General features: G+C 66.7%; 1 protein-coding gene and 1 long non-coding RNA gene across 2 annotated transcripts; one reads left to right on the forward strand and one right to left on the reverse strand.

The window, feature by feature from the left end:
• Nucleotides 1–13: 13 nt before the first annotated feature.
• On the forward strand, nt 14–3,725 carry LOC128316144 (uncharacterized). Its single transcript, XR_008299759.1, has 2 exons — nt 14–811; nt 1,155–3,725. It is a non-coding gene; the product is annotated as an uncharacterized LOC128316144 (long non-coding RNA).
• Nucleotides 3,432–10,710, reverse strand: NUDT14 (nudix hydrolase 14). Its single transcript, XM_027066790.2, has 5 exons — nt 10,545–10,710; nt 7,515–7,558; nt 6,937–7,001; nt 6,486–6,723; nt 3,432–3,745 (listed from the first exon to the last, which is right to left on the reverse strand). The coding sequence occupies exons 1-5, from the start codon at nt 10,623–10,625 to the stop codon at nt 3,505–3,507; spliced, it is 669 nt and encodes a 222-aa protein (XP_026922591.1). The 5' UTR covers nt 10,626–10,710; the 3' UTR covers nt 3,432–3,504.
• Nucleotides 10,711–16,814: the final 6,104 nt, after the last annotated feature.

The raw sequence follows: 16,814 nt of genomic DNA on the forward strand, positions 1-16,814 counted from the left end.
ACATACTCCTGGCCCCTAGACAAGCGAGGAGACCCAAACACAGCTCCAGGGGCCCAGGGCTCCATCCTAGCCTGTGACCTCTGCCCCCACTATCCAGGAAAGTTCTAGGCACCTTTACCCAGCATTCAGCCAAGTGGTGAACCCTTGGGGGGGCCCGGCCCAGGCACGAACAAAGCTAGATTGACAAACTTAAAGGGTGAGGCAGGGGGGGCAAACGGGGCAGGGGGTCTACTAAGACCCAAAGGCAGATGAGTCAGCCAGGTGAGGAGCTGGGGAAAGCACGTGCAAAGGCCCTGGGGTGAGGGAGCCTGACCCAGGTGAAAGCCTGTGAGAAAGACACAAAGGCAGAGGCACAGGGGGTGAGGGGCATAGGTGAGGCTGCTGGTGCTAGTGACTGCCGGCCGCGCTGGGCCTCTGCGCTAGTCTTCCGCTGAGACCAAGGGGAAGTCACAGAGAGAAGCTGAGCTGGGTCGGGCTGCACTGTAGAGACTTCCATTTTCACAGAGGTCCCTGGCTGCGGGGAGAGGGGCGGCAGGGGTAAAGCCAGGGCAGGGAGGCCCGGGACTGCCAGACCGGGGCCTGGCAGCAGAGGGACTGGGGAGGGGGGGTGCAGAATCCCCAGACAAGTGGTGGGCGTAATCCAGAGAACAATCCCCCCACACGCCCCTCCCTCATCCACCTCTGAAGCTTCCTGCCCACAGCCAGCTGCAGGAGGGAAGGACGAGCCGGAGACTCGCTGAGCCGCCAGTTCCAGAAGCTGCTGAGTTCCGGCAGGGGTTCTTTCCGTGCTCGGAGCGGTCTCAGCTGGGAGGTACCAGGGAGGGATGCTCGCTGCATCTCAAGACTCAAGCTCAGCCTGTCGAGGGGGGTGGCCTCCCCGGGGCCCCTCCGGCTGGCCAGCCCTGCCTCGCGGGCAGAGAGAGCCCCCACCTGCCTTGCAAAGCTAGGGAGACAATGGCCTGCTGCCACCTGCCTCCCTCGGGGCCTTTCGGGAGCAGGGCAGCTGGGTGACCATCAGGGCGGTACCAGGGGTTCGGCAGACCCAGGGTGCCTGTCAGGGGCCAGCTCCTCGCCTCCCTGCCCAGCGTGCCCCGCCCTGCAGGGCACAGAAGGCTCCTGCCTCTCACCGCCCCCATTCTCCTTCTGCTTCCCAGGAGCCTCAGCCCGGACTTAATTCCCAGGAGAGGTTCGAGTCACAAAGGTGGCCACTTCAGGCAAGGGGTGGGCCTTGGAGGCTGCCGCGAGAGGGAGAAGTCCTCCCCTCAGGGTGCTCCCCATAGGGGTTTCTGCAGCCTTGGGCCGGAGGGCTGGGGATCCTATGGGGCCCAGGGCGCCTGTATCACCCATGCTGGGCCGGGCTGCCCCGCCTCTTCCAGAGAGACCCCATCCCTGTTCTGGGGCCCACTGGGCCGCGACACCCACCTCTAGCCTGGGGGCTCCCTCTCCGAGCGCCCCAGTACCAGGGGCGCTCGGGCATGCTCTGAGGTGGGCGCTTGACAAGGTGTGGGAGGGGCGGAGGCCCCCGACCTGGCAGGGGATCTTCAGGGCCAGGCCAGGGTGCAGGCTGCCCGGAGTCTGGATGGAGCCGGCTTGGCTCAGGAGGGAGCTGCGCTTCCGCCCGTGTTCTGTGGTGCTAAATATAGCGGCCAGGGAGGGGAGTTTCCGGTTACAGCCCCCCCCCCACCCCCCAGTGCTGGGAAATCGATGCCAGCTCCATCAGGCCCAGCGGCACGGCCTGCTGACCTGCCCCCATCAGGCTGCAGAGCAGAATGAGGGGGCTGGAGCGCACCCAAGTCCGGGGGCTCTGCCCCTCGCCCCCCCGCCTGCCGCTTCCCAGCCCCCAGCTGCTCCCCGGCACCAGCCTGCCAGGGCCCCTCTGAGGCAGCGGGCAGCACCTGCAGGTCAGCGAGGAGGGACAGTGGGGCCCTAGAGGGGGGCACCAGGCAGGCAAGAGAGAGGGAGGTGGGGTGGTTCTAGGCTGGGCAGGGTTCCCGCCCTGCGAGCCGTTCTCCGGATGCACCGAGGCCCGGCGCGGCCCGCTCCTCTGGACCCTGCCGCAGCCGAGCCCTGCCAGCCCCCTTGGTCGCACAGCACACACCTGAGGGCCACTCCCAGCAGTGTGCCACTCAACTGGCTGGGCTCCCTGGAGGCCCCACCTGGGTCGCAGCCAGCATTTGCATACAGGTGGTGCCGCTCGGGTGGGCCCCTTGGGCACAGCCTCCTCAGGACGGCCTCGAATGCCAGGCCCAGGGGCTGTCTGCGCTGTGCCTGTCGCCCCGGCCCCCTCCCCGGCTGAAGGGAGGGGCCTTCCACGTGTGCTGCCTGAGTGGGGTCAGCCTGGGGCAGGGCAGGGGGATTACCGGAGGGCAGGGTGACCTCAGCCAGAAAGAGTGGCCCCCACCTGGCAGTGGGGTCTCAGTGGGAGCCAAAGGCAGGCCCTTCCTCAGCACCCGCCCCATTCCAGCCTGAGGTCTGGTCCGCGGGGACGCTGAAGTCATGTTCGGAGCAGAGCTCCCGACCATGCCAGCTCCTACTGCCTGTGACCGCAACAGCCCGTGGGCACCCGGCCCTCCCCCAGCTGCCCACAACCCATCATCCGTGCCGCCGCCCTCGGTGGACCAGAGGACTTGGGAGGGCTCTGGGGGGGGAGGGCCAGGACAGGTCACCAGCTGCAAAGGGGGTCAGGCTGGCCCTCATTCCAGGAGCGTCCCCAGCGCTCAGGCTGGGCCCCCGTCCCCGACCGACCGACTGCCCAACCTGGACTGTGGTGACTGGCACACCCTCGCCACTTAGGACCCCCATCCACCCGCTTCGTATGGAGCATTTACTGGGAGCGTAGCTGAGCAGTCACCCAGCTCTCCTGTGAGCCCAAGTGTTTTAAGGGTCACAAAGGCAGCTCATGCAGCCCCTGACCCTTAAGACAGGCCAGCGTGCAGGGCAGGGATCCTCCCAGCTTTGTAGGCCACGCCACACGCAGGCCAGCGGGCAGAGGGAGTTCTTATCACCGACTCCAACTGCCCAGAGCACTGCCCGGGCCGTCGGGTGGGGGGGTGGCGCTAGACCCAGAGCGGCCCTGGCTTCGGACTCCAGGAGAGGGTAGGGTCCTGGGAGCACGCGCCCTCGAGAATGAACAGCCTGCGGCTCTGTCCCCACCTCCTCCCCAGGGCTGGCTCTGCCACCGCTCCACGGCCACCCCATGGCCCAGCACTCTGTCCTCCCTGAGCGCCTGGCCTGGCCGAGCCCCCACCTAAGGCCTGACCTTAGCCGTCTGCCGGCCACCAGCCGCCCTCAGCAGTCCCTGCCCTGCCTGCTGCCAGAGGCCTCTTGGTGGAAAGCCCACCCTCCCCCAGGGCCCATCGGGGAAAGACCCGCGGTCCCTCCACCTGCCCCAGCCCACCTGGGGCCACCGCTCGGAGCCAGAGGACACAGGCTGGAGTTGTACAAGCCTTTATTGGATCTGCAGGAGGTGACCGTGGCCGACCTTGGTCCCGACCCCCCGGAGTCTCACCGGGGACCCAGCCCAGGAGCCACACAGCTGAGGAACCACGAGATGCCAAAGAGGACACCAAGGGTCTTGGGGACATCCGGGTCATCCGCGAAGGCCTGGGCCCCATCCAGCGGCAGATGCACCACTTGGATGAGCTCGCCCTCCTCTGCCAGGCCCCCGCCCGGGCCGCTCCGCTGGGAATCGGTCACCTCTGCGTAGAACATGGTCTGGCTGGAGCCGGTCAGTCCCACGCCAGACCTGTGGGTTGAAACAGCACCTACTGAACCGCCCACACGGGCCTCACGGACACACCTGTCCTGCTCCCTCCAGCCCTCCTTCTAGCCCCCCCCCCCCCAGGGCTAGGCAGGCCAGTCTGGTAGGCAGGACTCCGGGGTGCACCCCCCCGGGCCCCCCACCCCCAGATTCCTGCGACCTTCGGGTGTAGCAGAAACCTGGCAGTATGCTGGGTGTGGCTTCTGCGATTATGTCACGTGGCAGAGATGGAAGGATTCTGCAGGTGTAACTAAGGGCCTTAATCAGATGACTTTGACTCGTCCACAGAGATCACGTTGGTGGGCCTAACCGAACTAGGTGAGCTCTTCAGTGCAGGTTTGGAGAGGGGAGACGGAGGAAGTCAGAGACACAAGCCCGTCCCGCAGGCCTTGCGGACAAAGCAAGCTGCCCTGTGAGGGGGCCACGTGGTCCAGGCCCGCAGGTGGCCTTAAGTTGCTGACTGTGGTCCCCGGCCACCAGCCAGCCAGCCAGGAAAGAGGGCCCTCGGTCACACAGCCACAAGGAGCTGAATTCTGCCGCGACCGTGTGCGCTGGGAAGGGGGTCCCGAGCCCCAGAACGAGCCCAGCCAAGCCCAGCCGACCCTGACTGCAGGACAGCAAAACCCTGAGCGCTGGGCCCCGTTCCCAAGAAGCAGACGGCTGACCCACAGCGACTTCGAGGTCCTAACTGTGGGCTGACGGAAGCCGCGAGGTCTCTGCCACATTCGGCAGTGCAGACGCCAGGCAGGCCGCTGCCCTCTGCTCACGTGAGCCCCTCAGCCAGGGCCTCCCTTCCCACCCGAGGCTCCAGGCGGGCTGGAAGCAAGGGCCCTCCTGGCGACCCGTGTGACCTGCCCTGTGAGAGCCCCCAACCCCAGCATCTGCAGGACACCAGTTCCAGGCTGGGGACAGCCATGCTGAGGCAGCTGGGGCGTGGAGGGGTGTGGACAGGTGGCCAGAGCGGGCCGCTGGCCGCCAGGAGGGGGGCAGACACCCAGGGGAAGTGCGGTGGCCCAGACTGGCGAGAACGGGCAGCCACGGGAACTGCCGTCTGTGAGGGCAGGGCCATGGCGGGCCCGCCCGCGTCCCAGAACCGCAGGGGAAGGTCCCGCGTGAGTGTGCGGGGGGCGGGGGGACCGGGGGCGCCAGGCCAGCCAGACACCCGCAGGGCGGAGGCTGCTCTTGCAGACCTGCCCGGGCGCGGAGGGCAGAGACGGCTGACAGAGCTCCCGTGCCCCACCCCCCAGGAGGGCCAACCCCATCCCGACCGGCCTCACCTAGCTGCTTCCCCCGCCCCAGACTCTTATCTGCCACAGTCCTCTCCCGATGGCCTGTTTACAACGGTGGCCACAGGCTGCGCCTTTGATGGAAGCGCCAGCGTGTGGGGTTTCCGGTCCCAGGTTCCGCCAGCTTGTGAAGGAGACAGGCACAGCCTTTGACCCAGAGCAAGAGGAATGTGCCTTCGGGCCTTGTCACCTGTGCCTGGCAGGTGAGTGGCCTGGATCACCTCCACACGAAGAAAAGGCACGAGACCTCTCTGCTGTCTGTCCAGCCCCCGGGTCCGCAGGGACAGCTGCCCTGACCTCTCCTCCAGCCCCTCAGTCCTGCCCCCCTGCCACAGCCAGCCCTTGCCTCCAAAATGCAAGTCTTTACCATGCCGCTTGCTGCCTAGAGCCCTCCTGGGCTCCCCAGCACCCTCACGATCAAGCCATAGCCCTGCTCGTGGAAACGTTGCAGCCTGGGCCGCGCTTGGGCCGGCCTCTCTGCCACGACTCCGCCCAGGCTCACCTCATCTGGGGTCCCCCACCTTCCAGAGTGCCTCCTCCCGGCTCAACGCCAGCTCCAGATCAGGCCCCTCACATCCTCTGGGACCTCAGCGCCGAGGAGGACGCCCGCAGGTCACCGAGGCCTGCCCCTCAGACCAAGACACTCAGCCGCTTGGCATCTTATGTTCGACGCGGGGGCTCCCTCGTGTGCCGGAGGTCAGCTCCAGCCCCCAGCCCCTAGGCCAGGGAGACACCGCGACAAAGCCCTGGGCCTGGGCCCCACACCGAGTGGTTCCTGCGCTGGGCTGAGGAGCAGAGCTCCCCCCTCTGGGGACGGCTGCCAGCGGCCAGTGCTCAGCGCTGGGGACGGGGTGTCACTGCCAGGACCGTCCTCCTGCTCCCAGACTTCACCAGGGTCAGGGACCCTGACGGCATTCCTGGGGCAGGGGCGGGATGGGCCTCACCCCAACATCCCATCCTGGGAGGACAGCCCCAGCTGCGGGCCTCGTGGGGAACATGGTGGGGACACCCAGGCTCCGGGCCACACGGTTTCCGCTCCCCAGCAAGGCCGGACCCCTGCCCCCCCCCACCCCAGCCTCATTCCTGAGGCGCCGTCTGCCAGCAGATCTGTGACTCACCCCCACCCCCAGCGCCCGGTGCTTAATCCCACAGGAAGTAGAGGTATCTGTCGGCAGCAGCTGCTAGGGCCGCAGGGTGGGGGCGCTGCGTGCTCCAGAACTGCCCCCCAGAGCCCCGGGTTCCGGCCTGGATCGCGATCTGAGGTGCGTGCTGCCCCACCTCCCCCCAACTCCATGTTGGAAAACAAAGAGGAGCCGCACACCCGTGAGGACGGGGCGCTCGCTGCCCCCCCAGCGCGTCGCACCCCCCCGGGGGCGGTGCTGACCACAAGATGCCCCCCCACCCCGGCCTGGCAGGCCCGCGGGCCCAACCCCACTCACTTGTACGTGGCGACCCGGCGCAGGTCGGAGGGAGCCAGCCGGTAGCCACACTCCTCCCAAGCCTCCGCACAGGCCACGTCCTCCAGCGAGAGCCCAGGGTGGTCCATGAGGCCAGCGCACAGCTCGTAGGTCACCCCCGCCGAGCCAGGCAGCTCCACCTGCAGCGCCCGGGGTCCGTCCTGGGCCACGGCCGCCAGGCACCCGGGGAAGAGGCGCTCGACCTCGCCCACATACACAGCTGGGGGCCGGGGGGTGTTGACCACGGTCACAGCCGTGCTGTCGAGGCCTCCACGCGCCCCGCTCCAGGCCAGACCCCCTCACGGGGCTTTAGTTTCCCCTGGAGCCCGCCCCCCCGCCCCATGTCTGCGTTCGGACCCGATGGCCCCCAGGGGCCTGAACGTGCCCCCTGCAGCCCTCCCCTCCCCCCGCGGCCCGCTCTGGCCGGCCTCACCTGGCCGGAACTGCTTCACCAACACCAGGCTCTGCTGGGAAGAGTTGAACATGAGAATGGCCACACTGCGGGGGGTGGACAGAGCTCAGCACGGAAGCAGCCCCCTCACCTCGTCTCCCTGGGGCCCCTGGCCCCCATGCCCCGTTCCCAGCATGCCGGGCCCACCTCCTCTCCCCAGCAGCCTGGGAAAACTGGTCCCTTACCGGGATGGGGAGACTGAGGCCCAGGCAGGGCCAGGGCTGGCCAGGCTCACTGCATTCCAACTGGCCGAATGGGGGCAAGAGGGTGGGGTTAGGGTTAGCTAGGGGTGGCAGCAGCCGAGGCCGGGTGACTGACAGGACACGTGGCCCCCGCTGGCCAGCCGCCCACCAGCCACGCTCCTCGAGCCACACTGCCATCCAGCCCACACCCCTGATGCCCGGGGCGGGCGAGGGCACCCAGATGGCCTCTTCCAGGTCCACCGGGGCCTGAGCCAGGAGCCAGAGGCAGGGGTGGGGCTCCAGGCCCCCAGGGGCCCAGCGTCCCAGCGGGCAGCAGTCGGGGGCTTCCCAGGCAACCAGGCCAGGCTGGGCTCTCACCTGTCATGTGTCTTCATGAAGTCCCACGACTTCTGAGTGCCATTCTGAAAGAAATGGCACAGGGGTGAGGGTGGGCCGCGGGGCTGCCAGCGAGGCTCCAAGTGCTCAGGGCGGCTGAGAAGGCCAGACGACCCGCGCACCGCACCGGCCCGGAGACCCACTCGAGGCCCACCGAGGGAGCCTCAGCAGGTGGGGGAGGAGCAGGAGCCGCGGGCCGGCCGGGGAGGTCAGCGACAGTCTGGTGCTCCAGTGGGGGGGTGGGGCGAGGCAGAAAACCAGAGCAAATGGTGGAAAGGCACAGGCTGACCTCAAGTCGCTGCAAAGAGACGTATCCTGTCAGCAAGTGGAGGGTGGGCTGTGGGGGCTGTGGGGGAGAGACAGGCAAAGGTGTCCTTGCAGTCAGGACAGGGAGGGTCCCCAGGGCACAGAGATCAGGTGTTCACTGCTGAAGCTCCCTCGGGCCAGGGGACAGGGTGACAGGAAGGCAGGAGGGGCTGGCCGGCCTCCTGAGAGGGCATCGGCACCGCCCGAGGCAGGCGGGAGGCGGCCCTGCAGGATGGAGTGATGTAATGACAACGACGGTGACCGGCCGGGTGATAGCCCCTCCCCCAGCCCGGTGTCTGTCTCAGGCCGTCTCTCGCACATCCTGTGGTCCTGCTGTTTTGTCACTGGCCTCCACCGTCCTGCCCCCCCCCTCCCCGGGCCTGGGCAGCACACCCCCAAAGGGCTCCCGGGGCTCCAGGCAGCCATCAGTGAACGAAGGAGGTGGTGCAGGGCCTGCTGGGGGACGGTCAGGGGTACGAGGGGCCCAGACTCCTGCCAGCTGGACACTGCTAGACAAGGTGGGCTCCCATCCCAGGGCCCAGAGCCAACAACAGCATCCACTTGGCCCTGCCTGCTCCCCAAGGGGCCTCTGCCAACGGGGCTGGCCCTAGGGCCCTGGGGCCCCGCCCCGAGGCGGCCTGTCACCAGCGGGCTTAGCCTAGCCACCCTCGGTCACTGGGCCGGCCCTGAGGTCCGGGAGAGCTGCAGGCCCCACTTTTGGGGCTCTATCCAGGCCCTGAAGACACGAGAGACGCAGAATGTGCCGCTGGGACCACAGGAGAGGGAGGACTTCCTGGAAGAGGTGACAGTGCACCAGGCCCCACTGAAGCGAGCGAAGGGTGTTCCAGGCAGAGGCCCCCACGCTGGTGCAAGAGGAGCGCGGGGAAAATTGGTTTCGGCTCGGCTGGAGGCAGAGGAGTCCCAGAGGAGTGGTGGGGCCTTTGTTTCCAAGGCGGCGGGAGGCTGGACACCCTGTGGTGCGCAGGCCGGGCTGCCTGGGAGGCCGTTGAGAGGCACCACCCCCAGGAGGCAAGCCTGGGCCTGCCTGCCATCTGGCCACCCTGGGGCCAGCCACCCACCCAGGACGGGCTCCAGGGGAGGCCTGCTGTGCCTCCGGCCTCCCTCGGGATACGGGCCACCTCGTGCGAGTCGTGGGCACTCTCTCAGCTCAAGATCAAAGTGTCTGTCAGACCCTCAGGTCCAGCCAAGGCAGGGTGCCAGGGGCAGTCCAGGACAGCCGGTGAGGCCCAGCCAGCCCCTCCACAGGACCCCCGGACCAGCCGGTTGGGTCCTAGGCCTGGTTAATCTTCCAGGGGCCCTGGGAGGGAGAGACGGGACTTCAGAGCCACAGACATGACCTGCCTCTGGCCTGTCTGGCCAGCACGTCTCCCCTGACCAGGGGTAGCTCATGACAAAGGGCTGCAGATGTCCCTCAGTGGCACGCACAGCCCAGCCCGATGTCCCCTGGAGGCGTGCTGCGTTGGTTCCCAGGACTGTGCCCATCACAGCCTCCTCTGCTCTGGTCACCAGCACCCATTAGTGGGAACACACGGACGGGCTACCACACTTCACAGGCACGGGGAGAGGGGCACCTGGCTGGCTCAGTCTGCAGAGTGTGCGACCCTTGATCTTGGGGTTGTGAGTTCGAGCCCCATGCTGGGTGTAGAGATTACTTAAGGATAAAATCTGAAAAGAGTTCCTGGGTAGCTCAGTCGGTTAAGCATCTGACTCTTGACCTCAGCTCAGCTCAGGTCAGGATCTCAGGGGTGTGGGTTCCAGCCCCACGTTGGGCTCTGCACTTAAAACAAAAACAAAACCAAAACCGGGAGAGAACCGTAGCCACAGGCCCTAGAGCAGTTATGCGCCTGGCCCACCCTGCGCCCACCCACTGCCTCCCGGAGCCTCAGCCCCCGGGGGGCTGCGCAGCCACAGTCAGTGCCAGGGAGAAGGGCAGCCACCTCCAGGCCCCTGTCTGTCACCTGACCCCCTGCGTCTGTCCCAGGCCAGCACTGCCAACTTGGGCCCATCCCAAGGACGGAGCCAAAGGACTACACGGGCAGGGCAAGCGAGGGCCGCGGGGGCCTCCCTCAGGCTGGAGGCTGCTGAGCGAAGGGCCGCGGAGAGGACAGGTAGCTGCAAGCGCAGAGGCAGCCGGGGAGAGGAGCACGGAACACCCGGCCCAGCTGTCCCGACTGGGAGGCGGGCGGGCGCCGGTGGACCCGAACCACAGAGCTGGTTCTCATTCGCCCCACAGATACTTCTCCCGAACCTGCTATGTGCGTGGCGCCCAGGAAGTCGGCTGGTCCTGCTCTTCCTGTGACAGGTGGGAGGGCGGGGTGGGGGAAGGATGCCCGAGGGGCAGCCCGCCTGCCGGCCGAGCAGGTGGGGACTCTGAGGTGCCCTCGGAAGCCAGCCCACGTGCAGAGCGCTGGGGCCCTGCCAAGCCTCCTTAAAAAGATGAGTGGTCCCCCAGCGGCGTCCCGACCCGGGCGCTCACCCCAGCTGGGAACCCGGCTCGAACCGGAGCCGCACGCAGAGCGGGGGAGCTCGGCCAGGCGCGAGGGGCGGGGCTCCGGGGGGCGGGGCTCCGGGGGGCGGGACCTATGGTGGGGGCGGGGCTCCGGCGGGGCCGGGGGAGCGGGGGGGGGGGGGAGGGTTGCCCACGGTGAGCGGGGCCGCGGAAGGCGCACGCGCGGGCGGGCTCACCTGGCGGTAGTGCAGCGTGAGAGGCCGCAGGTAGGGCGAGGCTGCGCAGCGGCCCACGGCCGCGCCCTCGATGCGCTCCATGGCAGCGCGCCGGGCAGCCGGGTCCGGGCGGCCACGGGCAGAGTGCGCACGGGCCTCGGGCGCGCGGCGCGTGACCCGGCTTTGAGCATGCCCAGTGCGCGCGGGGCGGGGCGGGGCGGACGGGCGCCGAGCGGGGGCGGGACGGGGCGGACCGCGGGCGGCACCTGCCAGGGGGTCTGGGGGCCGCGCAGGTGAGGCGCTCCCACTTCCGCGCGCTGCGGGAGCCGAGCGGGGAGGGCCAGCCCGGTGGACCCCGGCTGCGGCGCAGGGCTGGCGGGCGGGGCTGGAGGGGACCCGCCGGACCCGGGACTTCGCGGTCCAGCTGCGGCGGGATGAGCCGAGCGGCTGTCCCAGCCCACACGGGTTGACCAAGGCCCCGGAGATTAGGTGGGGGTCAGGCCCCAGCCGGGGAGAGGCTGGGCCCTGAAGAGAACGGTCAGGGGTCGGGGCTGCCTGGTGGCGCCTGCGAGAGGAGGAAGGAAGGGGTCGGTCGGCGGCTGCGCGCGGGGTCACTGCGCGGGCGACGGTGGGGGACAGTGTAGTCACCTCCAGGGTGCCTGTTGGCCCGGAAGACAGAAGCTCTGGAAGGAGGGCGAGGCAAAAGAGCCCGGGAAGGGGGCGGGACCAGGGCCGTCGCAGAGCCGAGCCCTCCCCTGGGGGGGCAGGGGGCTGGCCTGGGAGGCACTGCCCACCTGCCGGACTCGGGAGGAGCTGACACTCCCTGTCTCTGGAGCTGTCCGGGCCTCACCTCTGGAGCCTGCTGCTACCCACACCTTCCTGGGAAGTCCCACCGTGCTGACACCCCTCTAGCTGTGGAAAGGCCCCAACAGCTGGACTCCTGCCTTGGGCGTGGATCTGCGGACCCCTTCCAAATTCACCCACTGCCTCCCCGGGACCATTAAGGTCCGCGGGGTAGGGGAGCTGAGTCCTGCTCTCTGAACTACGGCCCCAGGGCTAATAGCCCAGACAGGTCTGGCCATGTGGCCCCGAAGCTGACTCCCATGTCTCTTTATCCATTGCTGCGTAAGTGCAACAAGGCACCCCAGCATTTCGTGGCTCAAAGCAAGCACCCATTTGTTGCTAGCTCAGTCCATGGATGGCCCCCGCCCAGATGGGCAGCTCTGCCCTCTCCCGACCTCTCCCCTCGGGTTTGTCTGCGGTTGTGGTCAGGAGCAGCAGGGCCCGTGGGCTTACGTGACCCAGATGGCCTCTTTGCCGTGTGTCTGGCCGCTCCCATGGGCCGGCTGGCCTTCTCCCGGTGTGTGACCTTTCCGTGTGTGGCATGGCAGTCTCGGAGCAGTGGGGTTCTCCCACGACAGCAGCTCCCCCAGCACATGGTCACGAGGCCGTGTTTCCCACGACCCACCTCAGATGTCTTGCAGCACCATTTCCACTGCGTCCTGTGTCACAGAGAAAGTCCTGGGCTGCCTGGATTCCAGGGAAGGGACCTCACAGGGCTCTGGAGCACCGGGCCCCCAATAACCCTGTAGGGGTTTGCCCCTCCCAGCCTTCGCCACCGCCTAGTGTCCTGGGGGGGGGGGGGGGGAGCGGGCGGGCAGAGAGACGAACACCAGGGCCCGTCCCAGAAGCTGGCCCCACCCCACCCAGCAGCCAGGTGTACCTCTCCTGCACACACTCCGGGCCCAGGGACGCTCCCTTCCTGGAGCACAGGACAAATCACAGAGCTGAGCTGGCAAGAGCCCCGGCCTGGGCAGAGGAGGGGCCGCAGGGAGCTGCAGGAGCATCTGGGAAGACGCAGCATGTCACAGAGCATTGTTTCCTTCCCATTGAGGCGGAAAGCACGGTCTGCATCACATAAGCGGCTCGTAGCCTAGACTGCGGAACTTACGTCCCTTCAGTACCAGCGAGGTGCTGCTCCTCTGGGAACTATAGTGGCAGTTCTGTAGAGCTGCCCTCTGCCCTGCTCAGTACACTCCCGGCTGGACGGCTGGCTCGGGAGACCCTCTGTCCGCTGGCCGTACTGGCAGCCGGAGGCAACGCGCACCTCCCTCGGCGGGCCGGCGGGTGAGCGGTGTGCTCTCGCCCTAAGGGAGAGTGTCTGTTGGGTCATAAAAAGGAGGGAAAGTCAGATACACGTGTATCTGGAGGGAAGCCAGACGCAAGAGGCCACGTCGCATATGATCCCATGGACGTGAGGCAAAACAGGCAAATCCAGAGACAGACGGCAGTTTAGGGATCGCCAGGGGCCGGGGACCCACCAGCCCAGGGGCTGCTCCTGGGGATGAGGTTCCCTCTAGAGGCGGAGCCCGAGTTCTAGAGCGAGGCAGTGGGTGGGGAAGACCACTGGAGTGCATACAGGGTGAGAGGGTTAACGTCACGTGGATTTCAGTTTCTTTGAAAGGGAAAAACTGTCTGTAAAACCGCTCAAGGCGTCTCCCCCAGCCCCATCCCCCACATGCCCTAGGACCCTTCCCCTTAGTCCTGGACGTGGATGTGCACCCTAAATGTGGACCTGGGGTCAGGAGGCCACGGGTGGCGGTGAGTCTCTCCGGGAAGGTGTGAATCCAGCCATCGTTCTGAAGTGCCTACCTCATCCAGGCGGCCTGGAACCGGGGGTCCCTGGTAACAGGCACTGGGCCGAGTACCCCCCTCAGTGCAGGGGGGGCAGGCTGGGGGGCAGTCTAGCCAAGGAGGCGCCGCTCCCAGAGACCTGGAGGAAGAGGAAGGGTCAGGACGGAAGAAGCCCTCGGCCCTCAGCAACTGGGGCGCATCCCAGAGCCGCCTCCGGAGGCCCCGCTGAGCCCCATCCGGAGGCTGAGCTGGTACGGAGCCCCCGTGTCCGTGCCCCAGCGCCATGGAGGCCAAACTGGTGGCTTAAGGCAGCACAGGTTTTTTATCCTGCAGCTCTGAGGGCAGGGGTCCAACACAGGCCTCACTGGGCTCAGCCGTCACCGGGGCCCCTTTCCTTCTGGAGGCTCGAGGAGAGCACCTGTCCTGGCCTTTTCTGCTTCTAGAGGCGCCCATGCCCCTTGGCCCTCTCCCTGACTCTGCTCCCATCATTACGTCTCCTCCTCCCCCCCCCCCCCCCGCCTTATAAGGACGTTGTGATGACCTGGCCCACCCCAATAATCCAGGCTGATCTCCCCACCTCAGTGAAGGACTTAATCATTCCGTGCCATGTACGGTTCCGTTGCCCCAGTGCTGGGGACCAGGGTGTGGACATGGGGAGCAGGGCAGTCCTGTGTCAGGAGGCCCTGGGGCAGTGGGATGCCGCCGGGGCTCCCGAAGGCCCTGCTCCTTGGCGCCGGGCGGGCGCTGGCGGGGCGCCCGGAGGCTGCCGCTGGCTGCTGCCTCCCACTCTCTGCAGGAGCGGGGGCGGGCTCACCGGGTGCACAGTGGTCCCCACGGGGAAGGGGGCTGCGAGCCCTGATGGCCTGGCCAGCAGGGCTTTCCTGTGGCACCAGGCTGCAGGGTGCTCTCAGGCAGTAGCCAGCAGCCTGGGCAGATAGACAGGCGGACACTGGCTTCCTCCAACGTTCAGCCTTTTCGTAGTGAGGGTGATGGGTAAGCCGTGGTCCAGAGAGGTGAGGATGCTGGTCGGGGGCTCCTGGCGGGAGAGACTCGGGGTGGGGGGCAGCACCAGGAGTGAGGGCCAGAGGGGTGGGCCGGCAGGAACAGTGCAGCCGGGCCTGGGCGTGTAAAGCAGGTGCATAGCTAATATGTGGAGGGGCTGAGCCACAGGACAGTCAGGGAGGGGCAAGTTCAGGGGCACAGGCACGGAAGCCCACCGGCTCTCAGGCGTGAGGATGAGAGGGGTGGGTGGGGCCCCGAGGGTGACGGTGTGGAGCTGTAGGGGTGCGTCTGGGCACCACACACAGGTGAGCAGGGATACCTGAAGGCAGGGAGCAGCTGAGTTACAGAGCACGCGCCATTGTGCCCCACGTCACTCAGTGGTCGCTGGTGGCCTGCCCGTGCGCGTGTGTGTCCTGACCTCTGTGTCTCTGCAGCCAGCTGTGGGCAGAGGGCCTCCAGGCTTGGTGTGGGTGGGTCTTCTCCGCTAAGCAAAGGGGCCGAGCGAGGTGGGCACCTGTGCAGAGGACCCAGGGGCAGCAAGGCTCCTGCTGGGGCTGAAGCCTCACCTTTCTGGGGGGCTCGGCTCCCCAACCTCCGTGAGCCTGGGGGAGCACCAGGGGCGGCAATGGGGAGAAGGTACCAAACCCCTGATCCTTCCGGGCGCCCGGAGAAGCCTCTTTCTTCTTTTCACGTCAGTTAGGAAGGGACTTCGGGTGATGGCTGTGTGTTTTGTCTTGGGGTTTTTGCTTATCTTTTATTTTATTATTAGAGAGAGAGAGAGGAAGAGTGCAAACGGGGTGGGGCAGAAGGAGAGAGAATCTCAAGCAGGCTCCCCACTCAGTGCAAGCCCAACACGGGTCTCAATCCCGTTACCCTGGGACCGCGACCTGAACCAAAATCCAGAGTCAGACGCTGAACCGCCTGAGCCACCCAGGCACCTGGCTGTTTGTGCAGTTGTGGGTTGAAGGTATTTTTTTTTCGACCCCACGGTATGTGTAACACATTGGTTACGACAGGCTCAGCCACAGACAAACAGGGGAGCCGCCCACAGGAGTTCAGACGGCACGGGGTCGACCATCTCTCGTGAGAAGTCTGCAAGGAGGAGGCCCCAAAGCTGTCCCCGAGCTCCGCCACACACAGCACGTCAGCCCCGCTCAACCTCACGGTCACAGGGTGGCTACCGTGGTCCCAGCCTTGTCTGCAGACCCCGTGGCATCAGTACACGGGAGGGGCTTTGCAATTGAGAGGAACCCTTGCCCAGGAGGCCCCGCTCTGAGGACCAGTGACCATTCTCCTCCGAGGTCTGGCCGGGGGACATTGCCTTCCCTGAGCACAGACCACAAGGGTGAGGAGGAGGTCAGGTGGCGGCGGAGCAGACGGAGGGGAGCGTCCACTGCCTCAGCCCCACGGCCGGGGGACTTCAGCTCCTCCGCACGTGCGCGTGTACACGTGCCCGTTTCCCCTCCCGGGGTGTCCAGCTTGGGACCCCCTGCTAACTCGGCACTGGACGTTTGTCTCCTTCGAGGGAGTGTGCACTTTGTAGCACATTCAGAAGAGCGTCCTGTTTGTACTTCCTTCCACGCTTAATCTTCTCATGTAATCATCCCTTCTCTTTCCTTCTCCTGCGATGGCTCGTCTTATGCGTCAGCGTGGCTGTGCCGCAGGGGCCCAGGTATTTGGTGGAATGTTACGCCCGGCGTTTCTGGGTGAGACGGACATCTGACTCGGCGAACTGAGGGAAACGGAGGCCGCCCCGGTGTGGGTGGGCCTCGTCCGATCAGTTGGGGCCTGAAGACGAAGGCGGAGGGGGAGAACCCGCCCCCTCTGCCCATCTTCCAGCTGGGACACGGGTCTCCTCCCGCCTTTGGGCTCAGAGCGGGACCCACGGCCGGCTCTCCTGGGTCCGGTCGTGGGGCTTTGTGGCCAGCACGAGCACGGGGGGACCCGTCCCTAGAGTGATAGCACGAGCACGGGGGGACCCGTCCCTGAGAGTGACAGCACAAGCAGCGGGGGACCCGTCCCTGAGAGTGGCAGCACGAGCAGGGGGGGGACACGTCCCTGAGAGTGGCGGCACGAGCACGGGGGGGACCCATCCCTGAGAGTGACTTTTATACACACAGACATTTATATATCCGTCTGTTTCTCTGGAGAACCCAGGTCAACGCCCCTGGTCATTCTGCGATGGGTCTTGTGTGGCGGCCACCCTGGACTGGTGCCCCTTCTCCAGGACCCAGGGGTCCCTCATCTCCCTGATGACTTCCAGCCCAGCGTCACTGACCCGTGCCTTCCTCCTCCCTGGTCTGCTTCCTCATTTTGCCGGCCACACCTTCCTCGTGTGAGAAGTGTCTCCCGAAAGCCAAGTATTTGGTGTCCTCAGCAGCTGAGATCTGGGCGGGTGTCCTAGCTTGAAGACGCGGCTGCCCAGGGCTGCTGGCGTCACAGGAACGGCTGAGCCAGTCCCTGACCCTTTGGGGGGGGCCTGTGCCCCTCTGGCTGCGTTTGGATCCTGAAGTCCCATCGCGTCGGGTCTGGGATGGGCTTCTGGATCCTCAGCCAGCGACCCATCTGTTTGCAAACGTGTGCCCTGCAGTTTGTGAAACCTTCTGGCATTTTCTCCCTTCCGTTTGCTCACCGCTCCAGAACCCCGTTGGCTGG

This window comes from Acinonyx jubatus, chromosome B3, assembly GCF_027475565.1.
Source record: "Acinonyx jubatus isolate Ajub_Pintada_27869175 chromosome B3, VMU_Ajub_asm_v1.0, whole genome shotgun sequence".
NCBI classification, from domain to species: domain Eukaryota; kingdom Metazoa; phylum Chordata; class Mammalia; order Carnivora; family Felidae; genus Acinonyx; species Acinonyx jubatus.

Coding starts and splice junctions, on each gene's coding strand:
- NUDT14 (XM_027066790.2), bottom strand. CDS start 10,625: ATGGAGCGCATCGAGGGCGCGGCCGTGGGCCGCTGCGCAGCCTCGCCC. Junction 7,002..7,514: donor TTCATGAAGACACATGACAG/GTGAGAGCCCAG, acceptor CACCCCCCGCAG/TGTGGCCATTCTCATGTTCA. Junction 6,724..6,936: donor GGTGAAGCAGTTCCGGCCAG/GTGAGGCCGGCC, acceptor CCCGGCCCCCAG/CTGTGTATGTGGGCGAGGTC.